At 41.5% G+C, this 10,513-nt stretch overlaps 1 protein-coding gene across 4 annotated transcripts in view; it reads right to left on the bottom strand.

Annotated features, from left to right (window-relative positions):
* Positions 1-1,404: 1,404 nt before the first annotated feature.
* Positions 1,405-10,513, bottom strand: part of ldb2a (LIM domain binding 2a) — an 87,211-nt gene continuing 78,102 nt past the window's right edge. The window contains exons 8-9 of one of the 4 annotated variants that reach the window (XM_041943946.1): positions 10,238-10,386; positions 1,405-3,331 (exon numbers count right to left, since the gene is read on the bottom strand). In XM_041943946.1, coding sequence (XP_041799880.1) covers positions 3,101-3,331; positions 10,238-10,386 — 380 coding nt within the window. In that variant the 3' untranslated portion in view covers positions 1,405-3,100. The remainder of the gene's footprint in view (positions 3,332-10,237; positions 10,387-10,513) is intronic. The other 3 variants (XM_041943948.1, XM_041943949.1, XM_041943950.1) reach the window with 3 other exon arrangements.

Genomic DNA, 10,513 nt, shown 5'->3' with positions numbered 1-10,513 from the left:
AAGCATCATTGGAAAATTCCACATCCATAAAAAAAATGTATTAACTCCAATCCTTAACTCATTTTCAACAAGAGCTGTTTGAATATGCTACAAACAGTAATATAAACTGTATATTAATATGTATGTGGATTTTTAAATGCCATTATGTATTTTTAGCAATAATAATAATACTAATAACAATATCAAAAATAAAAAGATGAATATAAGTACAGTTTCTACTGTTGAGGAAAAAAGCCTGGGAGAAAATTTGGAATCATGGCGTAACTGATTGTTGTTGCAGTACCTCTAATATGCCACTTGGTGTCGCCAAAGCTCCATCAAATCGTCCTGGATTTAAAGTTTACCCAACAACAGTTCGAGGTCTGTTCGTACAGTCATCTGGGGAAACTTTGAGTAGTTCACGGAGTCCACGTTCCATGCTTTACTTGACTTTTTAAAAATGACTAAAATACTGTAACAAATGACAATATTACTTCAGAAAAAGTGTGTAAGTATAATCAGGAAAATTTACTCAAGTATAAAAAGCAAAAGTGGTATCAGTGCAGAAAAGTTGCCCCTGTGACTGTTACATATAATATCATTACAATATTATTATTCATGCATTAATGTAAAAGCAAGATTTTATTGTAATAGTTGGTTGTGGTGGAGCTAATTTCCAACATTTTTTTTGTAGGGCTGTAACTGATGATTACTTTCATTATGGATTAATCTGCGGATTTGTTTTCTGTCTGGCTGCATTGGACTCTGGTTTATCTACCTCTGTCTTATCTCTGGTTGTTCTGCAATAGATTCCTCCCGATGTGACCATTAAATGGCAGCAGAAAATAGCAGCTCTAAAAACAATATTTCACACTTTTATTTTGAGAGACTGACGCCAAAGCAGGATGTTTAGGTTAGATCACGGCATCATTTTCTGCTATTAGACCTGATCACAGATGCAGGGAATATTTGGATGTAATTTCCAGTCAGCAGGAACAAGAAAAATAGGGCAGAAAACAACAATTTCAGTCCAGAAATGTAGTTTCCTGAAGTGTAAATTAGATTTTTGTCTTTTAAGACGTAGGTGGGAACAAAACAGTACCCTGTTCCCTGTCCCAAAAAGCCACACCGCTACATCCACTTTGCAGTCATCCAGGAGCTTTCAATTGTATTACACTGTCTTTCTCAGTACGACAGCGTCCAGTTGTTATGGGATTGTGCATGTTCAAATTTCCATTTTTCACTTTAAGGACTTTCACTAATTTTGGAAGAGGCCAATTATATTTTCCAATCTGTCAGTGAAGGTGGCGGTAAGGTTGTTTTTGTCAGCTAAACTTTTCATTGACTTATCAAACACATCAGGGTTAAAGAAACAGATGCCGCATGCACACAACGCATGTAACGAAGCAAATTCAACTCCTCTGTAAGCACGGTTTATTGGCACACATAATGGTAAAGCATACATACCAGACATCAGATATGACACTGAACACCTCTGCTATATAATGTACAAATGGTGTCTAATAATACTAGGCTCAAACATATTTAGAAATGTGTTAGCTTCCTTACAAATGCACAAATAAATACCCATAAGATCCAATTGTATAAAGACATCTGTCGTTGTCTTCTTGCCCGTTTTCAAACAAAAGTCCAACAAAAGAGATCAGGGATATAATATCAATTCATTTAAAGATTAAAGAACAATTGTGAACACAAATACAAGGACCTCTAACCATTTCTGTGGGGTGGATGGGATTTTAAAATGTAAGATTATTTCCTTTATATGCGACTGTTTGTTAACTTTGTGGCTTTGGTTCTGCACTAGCTAAAGAGGACGGGAAACATTAGAGAGTTAGAGGCCAACCAGTGTCCATCCAAACCACCCTACAGAAATCTGAACCTCCTGTACAAAACAAAACAGCTGCCATATCCAAACTGGTTTCAGTGGCTGATTTACAGTGGACAAAATAGATTCCACCTCTATTTACAGAGCTACAAACCTTGTAACAGTGTTCCCAAACTGATGAACCCAAAAGGAAAATCAGACTGGTGTGTTTTAAAAAGTACATATATCAAACAAAATAAAAAATCCTATAAAATCATGCAGGAAAAGGCTTTAGTATCAGTTTGGGAGTAGGTCGTTAAAGGGAAAGAAGTCCAATTTTCCAGGAGGGAAAAAAAAAAAAAATCAACATTAATGCATCAATGCGTGTCGGCAAAGTTCACATACTGATCGGCAAAATTACAACGTGATTGCAAAAGGATTTCTGAGAGAAGCAAAATACCAATAGACTACGAACACAATCAAACTGGTTTGCATGAAATCACAATCTGTGACGACCGCAGTAAAGTGGAAAAACAATCCTAGGACACGATTTTCCCTCGTTTGAAAAGAGTCCATAGCGGAAGAGAACTTTTATTTCCTCTTAATTGGAAATGGAAATAAATGGCAACAGCAGAAACAAACCAACAGCCAACTGAATTTCCAATAAAAATGCAATTGCCTCAAACAATGTTTCATTTGTGTCCAATGTGGTTAGATGCTTCCATCGGCTCCGTTGGCTCTTAAAAAACAACTTGCCTTCTCCGCGATGAGCTCGCCGTTTTTTTGTTTTTTTTTTGAGACATTTTGTTTGTTATTTTTATTCTTCTTCTTTTCTCCCCACTGTCTGTCAGCATGATGACTTGCGACCTGCAGGTCAACCAATCACAGCTGTAGTATTCCACTAGACGAGAGGTTTGTGTCTGAGGGTCCGAGGGGGAGAGTTTGATCCGCAATTTTCCTCTGCACTCATGGAAAAAAAAATCCAGCCGCTGTTATTTTTACATCATAGTTGCATACGACTTGTATGCATTTGTTGTCTTTGACATGTGGATATTGCTGTGCATTGCTGCCAGTTCTCAGTGTTCTCCAAGATGTTACAGTGATTCAGAGAAGAAGAAAATATCCAGACGGACATATTTTGGCTGGACATGCCAGTGGTGGGTTTGCAGACGGGGGGTTCTGATTCAGTACAATGTTATGAGGCGTAGAAGCACTGCCATTAGGGGAAGGGGAGAGGTTAAAAAGTCCAGTCCACATGGAGCCAAGGATCTGTTGTTTTCTTCTTCTTCCTTTGTTTTACTGTGAGGGCTGGGGCGCTGTACTCTCAGGCTTGCTGTCCTGAGCGGCGGGGGGTTTGGTGCTCCAGGGGGCGTTGTTGCCCAGAGCCGGGGAGCTGTTGAAGTCGTCCTCGTCGTCCAGGCCGTTGGTGGCGTCGTACTGCGTGTTCTCCAGGCGAGTGATCAGACGCTCATCCTCGTCGCCGAACTCGCCACCCATCAGGGTCGGCTCGCCCACCACCATCACGTCCTGGAGAGGGCAGAGACAGTGAGAGCAAATGTACAAACTGAAAAGAAAAGGACTTTACTTGTTTGTTGCACTCACAGTCGTGTTGCTTAAAAACACACTTTTTACTCACATGCTTCTTATGTTACTTGAATTCTGGTATTAAGATACAATGAGGTCACTGAGCAAAGCAATCTGTTTTTTTGCTAGACCACCATAAATCTTTAGTTTTTCCAATGGAGTTTTGAATGGGTTTGAATAATTTTTTATTCATTTCATTTTGAGTGTGTGTGTGTGTACATATATCTAACACTATACACTTTAACAATTCCAACATTTAGCCCTAAAGATCCTCAATCATCCTTTAAAATGCATTTACTTTTGTCTTATTGATATTAAGGCTACAAAAAGGAAATGGAGACACTAAACACAAAATCATTTATCTTTAGTCACATTGTCAAAACAGAATACATATAAATTAACCCACATTTTCTTCCTGTTGAATTTGCTTACTTCTTTCCTTGCGAAACCCACTTTAACGTTTCTTCTTCCCAGTTTGATGTTTTTCAGCGTCTAACTCAGTTTTAAAACTGGTATACAAATACTGTGTAATTAATTCTTACACAGGCACCCGAGATGTGTTTTTAGTTCTGTGCAGGGCCGTCCATATTTAGCCTCGGGGTGATTCAAAATTAACATGCTAAAGTGAGTGAGAAATCACCAGAGAAGAAATTAATGCATATCTGTTTCATCTAATTCTGAGACCAGCGCACCAGCTGAATATCAAGTGAACGCACATGCGGCCAAAAAGACCTTATAACATTTGCATTACTTCAAATAAATGAATATGCATTTTGTCTGTTTCATGTAATCTACAATTTAATCAACCACTTATTGAAATGGAGGTTTAAAAATACCACAGGGTCATAAAGACAAACATTTACAAGACTTCATGCAGCAGCTGATGTGTTTACAGTTGCTGATGTATTTGTGTGTGTGTGTCCCCAGCTGAGTGAGGGGCGCCCAAACTCCCTACGATGGGGGGGTGTGTATTTTCCTGCTTCAACAAAGACCCCCTGCTTGCGATGGAGTAACAGTTGGAGTTTGTGTGAGTGTGTTTCAGGGTGTGTGTGTGTGCGTCTGTTTAGGACAGACGTTGTTGTATCCAGTGAACCCATCCACACGGTCGACCCCTCTCCAAGCACTCTGTGCAAATGAAACCTTCCCGTACAGAAAGTGGATTCCCCCAGCGCTCTGTACCCGCCCCAATCAATACTCATCATGTAAGACATATTTCACAGAGATGGCCCTCTCGCAGCGGGTCAAAGCAGGGAAGGGGAGAGATTTATCTGTTATCCACTGCTATCTATGACCGTTGTGATGTGAAGGAATCCTGATGATTCTTTGGGAGGGGATGCACCGGTCTGCGCTTGTTTTATTCTGTGTTTCAGGACAAATCCCTCTGCACTTCATGAACAAAGTGAATCTGATTCTGTTGACAAATAATCACTGGAGTGTAATTTGTGAATTCAAACGCTGATCAATGAGCTCTGATTCATGGCTGCATTCCTTTGTGCGTGCAGAGTCTGTAAATCTCATCTTCCTTTGACTGGCTAAGCATCTCCCAGCTGGCGAGCCCCAGCGCCACCCACCGTAACCTGGGAAGAAGCTGTACAGTTAAATGGAGCGCACGCTTCATCGGCCATGTGTGTCAACGCTCCCTGGCTGGGGAGATCTCGCTCTTCTCAGCCATCTCGTCTGCAACACACACACACACACACACACAGCGCAGACAAACATGCACATGCACTGGCACACAAACCCAGATTATCTTACTGTACAATCACACCTGAACACAAACACAGACAGAAGCATTTGAATGCAAACTCAGATTAACCCTGTGTGCTGTACACAAGCAGCACAATCATAAACACTCATGCAGGAGCACATACGCTAACCCAGAATATCACACAAAAATCCCCCAGAGATAAACAAACACTCGTGATCACAACCAGCAAGCAGTCATGTAAACATACAAACAAAACTAGACAACTTAGCCCACTCCGAACCAACACCCACCCACCCAAAACTCCAAACACACACACTTGGATGAGGAGTATGGAGAATGGGTAGAGGCAGTTTATTTATCCAAGCCATCCCCAAAACCCCCCTAGCGACCACTTCTACACCCCACTATGCCTTAATCAGGCTAATTAATTTAGGTGAGCTTTTCAACTAAATGACAATATCCACACTGATTTGTCAATTTGCATAGCTAATTAAGTCATTAGCTAAAAACGTGCTGATTGCCAACAAGCCTTGCATTCACCATCTGTTCCTGTGAGGAGGCCTGTCAACCTACCTCTGGCCAATTTTGGGCCCCAAAAAAAAAAAAAAAAAAATCCCTCAGACGATAACAGCTGGTGGCTAGTCTGAGACTGGGGAGTGCTAATTGTGAGCTAATTAATACTGTCTACTCGTCTACTCATCTCGTTAAGAGTTAGCCTTCGCGGTAGCTAAACGGCGAGGCTTTGACTGGGTCGACGCGGTGATGAACGTCTCTGGTCCCTTCATTCACCGAGCAGTTCTATTAGCATATTTTTAGATTAGCAGAAAGTAGCTTGGAGGACATTTTGCTCCTCAGGCCTCCAAGACAACAAGTGGGAATTTAAAGAAGATATGGCAGGACTGTGATGACGACAAAGGGCCCGGAGAATAAAACTGTGCATTAAAGCAGCAAAGAAAAAAAAGTTTAGCCGGCCGGCATGATGCACAAGTTCAAGCTCTCAGTTTAGCGGTCCTCCATCCAGTCTGAATTCAGATTTAGAGAAAGGCAGGAATCAGGAATCAGGAGAGAATCTATATTAAATACTGATTTCTGTGCTAGTTTATTCATTAGTTTTTTGACCACAATACACCTTTCAAGGATAAGATTGGTGCTGATTAGTTCTTGTTGTCAAGAAGTCATGTTGAAAAACCAAAACCAGCAACGTGTTGGTCCGTCTCTCTCTGCTTCCCCTGTCTGTGGCAGTCAGCTCCGAGCACATTTGTTCCTACTGAAGATGTAAATCTTAAAAACATACTGTCCTCAATTATATAATTCTTTGTAAAAAAGGCTCAGAAATGTCCTAAATCAACTGGTCATTGTGGTTTTTAGCTAATGAGGAGTACACAGTGGATTTGTTAACACACATTTGGTTTGCTGAGTATTTCAAAGAGCAGGACAGTGTACGTAGAATCAACTCAAAGTAAACTGCAACCCCCATGTTCATATTAATGCAGGAACATGTCGCTGAGTGCAACGGTGTGGCTCATTCTTGTGCTTTTAATAGTTTTTTTTTTTTTGACGACAATAGAGCTTTATGGCTCAGAGGAATAAGCTTTGGATACACAGACAATACTTGCTTGTAGGATCAAGTCATTGTTGGTTTTGGTCTTTTAATGGGATTTGCTGACAATAAGAAAAATATAGAGTATGACCGGCCTAATCCTTCAGGGGTTCAAAAAATGTTGTCGCCACTTGAGTTGCATTTTCAGGCAAGTACACAACAAGAAGAAGACTACAACCTGTGAGTCATAATATTTATGTGAAATTTGAGCATGATCTTTTTGCCAGTGCCACATGAGCACAGGCGTCGTTTAAGCGGTATTCGACTCCATCTTGATCTTTAGTGTTTGGTCTAACAGTTTAACATATACCCGATGGACAGTTAATTAGGGTGCATGTAATCCATAATATGTCTTGTACTTGCGTCAAACACACAGACTGACACTGATTTACACCATAAAAAAATAACTGCAAACCGAGTGGCTGCTTGGTATAAGAAACCACACGTTCAACACTAAATTCAGGCCACTAGAGGTCAGTGTTGTACATCCTATGGGTGCCCCCCTCCCAACACACCCACTTCCCCACCTTGCCCCCCCCCCGCACCTCCTCTCATCCAGCCGCTGGTAACCCCCCCCTTCCCCCTGCGAGGGTCCACTCCTTATTGTCATTGGGCTCACGTAGGCTTGTGCTCAGCCACAAACGAACAACTTCTCAGACAAAGACAGCAGGCGCGCAACATATGTAACCAGCATGTTACGAGCCACGCTGCCAGTCTTTAAGAGGCATGTGAATGCAAGGCAGGAGAGGTATGGGTGGTTTGTGTGTGTGTCTGTGTGTGTGTGTGTGTGTGTGTGAGTGGGTGGCAAAGGGATAGTGGGAAGGGGGGGGGGGCATTGATGGTGAAGAGTGTGTGCATGTGACAGAGGAAGGGGCTGGGGGTGGACAGTGTATACAGATATCGGTGATAATGAGAGCTGGCACACAGCCAAACTGCCTTCTAGAGAGAAAACAATTGCGCACGCTGTGTGTATACGTGTGCGTGATGTACATTATATATGTGTGAGACGGGGAGAATGAGGGAAAAGAAAGAGAGGGAGCACAACACGTCTCAAAAGATGACGAGACAGCTAACCACAGGACAGAAAACAGAGGGATAGTACAGTATGTGTGTGTGAAGGTGAGACAAAGAGTGCTCCTTATTTGGAAATACTGTAAAAATGCCAGGAAAATTAAGTTTTCCAGCGTTACGAGCCAAGCAGACGAACAACCCAAACCTAGTTGGAAATTGGAGTCCATCCAGTATTAAAATCATTCACTCAAATTGGACTTGTGGAGCTTCTCCACGTCCTGATATTCAACCGTCTCCTAGAAAGCATGGTTATATACTACTTGTGTAAACACGCAACAGCAACTATGTTTTGTAAGAAAGAAATAAAATGCTGCTCAGATTACATTTTCAATCAACGTAATATGAAAATGTTGTCAATGTATTTGCCAAGTTGCAAAACACATTCACAGCGTATTTTATTGACTTTTTTGACAATATTTACTTGTGCAATATTACATCTGCTTATAGCAATTAAAGCACATAAAACTTTTTATGGTTAGGTTTAGGCGCTCGAAGCACTTGGTTAAAGTTAAGGAAAGGTTATGGTTGAATATCGAAAAAGGTCTCAGGAATCAGGTGTCCTGCACCTTGTACACTAAACAAGGTACAACATAAACAAGGCAAGAATTGTGGTTTCTTTTAAAATGTAATAGGGAAAACAAATCAGTAGTATATACACGGGCTGTGAGTACAGAAAAGCACCAGCACCCTTAAATTTCCCATTAAGCAGAATTAGCCCTTTGTACAAGATGAACACACACATTAATACCAACCTGTAACCCTTTTACACCAAAAACTTCCAGCTATGTGTGGTATCAGCACACTTTTAGCTGCACTGATATGACCTGTATTCAAAAACACCGGCGTGGCTGCTGAATAGTAAACTGGATGTAGGAGTGTAAATGTAATACAGTGTGTGTGTGTGTGTGTGTGTGTGTGTGTGTGTAATGAGCAGTGCATGGAAGAGGTAGAAAACTAGAGGCTCTGCAGATAACAAACTGACAGCAGCATCAAATCCTCGAGGGGAGTGCCAGGCATGTGGTGTGATACTCAGCTGTTTAAGAGGCCATTTAACCTCTAACTGTGTCAAGAGGGCTCTCATGGAGACATGCAGCAAAATCAGATGTTCATACCCTGGAACACAGTATGCATATCAGTCCCGGATATCTCTAAAGGTGTCCAGGTGACTTTTTCTGAATGATGGTGTTAGATCAATGTAGATCTATTGTTATTATCGGTGGTTACTTATTTTGTTTCTCAGATATCAGCTGATCGCATAGTCCACTGCTGATGTAAGTGAGGCAGTTAAAAGTGTCCACTAAAGTAATTTGAGGTGTACAAAATAAAACCAACAGTCTAATCACATGTTTGACCTTTTGTATCCAGTTACAACATGCATAATGAAATACTGGCATCACAACATTGGGTTATTGTTTTGCATTTGTGTTTCTATTTCTAGGTATTGTTTATACTGATTAACTGCATCATCATCCTACTTTTCTGTACAATGGTAGTACAGTTTATTGTTCAAAAATAAAATATCAGGCCTGTTATATAGTTATTTGTTTTTACTCTTTACTCTTTTAGTTCTTGCTACCTGATATAATACAAAACAGTGTTAGTGGAGCAGCTGAGTTCACAGATGTTTCATTTTGACCTCCACAAAAACCAGGCGCTAAACGACCACATGTCACAGGAAGTAGCTGCAGTTGAACTACATACGAAGCTCCTTCAGCTGTTTCATCAGTGCCAGCATTTATCCAGTGCTTCTTAACGGCAGCTTTACATTCAGACGGTTCCAGACAGGCAGAGCTTCTGTGTACAAGCAAGCTCTGCTATGAGTCCTCTGGGCAGCTGTGAGTTCAGTGCCTTGGTCAAGGGCATCCTCAGCAGTGGTGGCTGAGAGAGGGCCGACAGTCACTTTCCCCACCCACATTTTCCCATTTGGTCCTGAGATTCAAACCTCTGGGCTACGGCCACTTGGTTGAGCAACAGGGTCAGCTGGGTCTTTTTTAAACAAACATATTGTGAAGTATGCGGAGTGTACTCTGAGAGAAACTTCCTTAGAAAGCTAAGGAAGTAGCTACGTATCTCCAGTTAGCGATGTGATACTACCTGCAGCAAAGGAACACTTTTATTCACCTTTGCTTGTTGTTTATAACTTTAGTTGTTCTTGTTCTATTTTCTGCTTTGATGATGTTTAATGTCATTTGTGTCACTCTTTGTGATATTTGATGTATTTTCCCTTTGTCTTTTGGGGTGAGAGGTTTGCATACAAATCCCTTGAGTTTTCTTTGTCTCGCTGCTCAGGTTTGAGTTTCTTTTCTACCCCCTCCTCCTTGTGTTTCTTCTCTTTTGTGCAAATAAATTAAACCTAATAGCTGCAATACCATTAGGAATATCTGGCGCCTGTGTGTAACCCTGCAAACATGCATGTGGAGTCACAGAAAAAAATAAAAGAGTAGGCAAACCGAGTGGAGCTGATGCTTACAGGTACCTGACTGGAGAGGCTGAAGTTGGTGGTGGGGCTGCGTTTCTTGCCTGCGGTGGTGCCCACGCTGCTGTTGGCGCTGCTGGCTGAGTTCTTCCGTTTCCTCCTCTTCGTGGTTGTCTGTCGGGCGGGCTCAGCTTTGGCGCGACCAGCAAAGACAAACAGAGGCAATGCCAAGAACATAATGCATACAGATGGAGACAAGGTGTAGGGTGTGTGCTGTGTGGGGAGTGTGAGTGTCACACTGTAGAGGCTCGAACACACAACATCATACGG

Source organism: Chelmon rostratus, chromosome 9, assembly GCF_017976325.1.
Source record: "Chelmon rostratus isolate fCheRos1 chromosome 9, fCheRos1.pri, whole genome shotgun sequence".
NCBI classification, from domain to species: domain Eukaryota; kingdom Metazoa; phylum Chordata; class Actinopteri; order Chaetodontiformes; family Chaetodontidae; genus Chelmon; species Chelmon rostratus.
The sequence above is the reverse complement of the archived record's forward strand: the minus strand, read 5'-3'. Positions and strand labels throughout refer to the sequence as shown.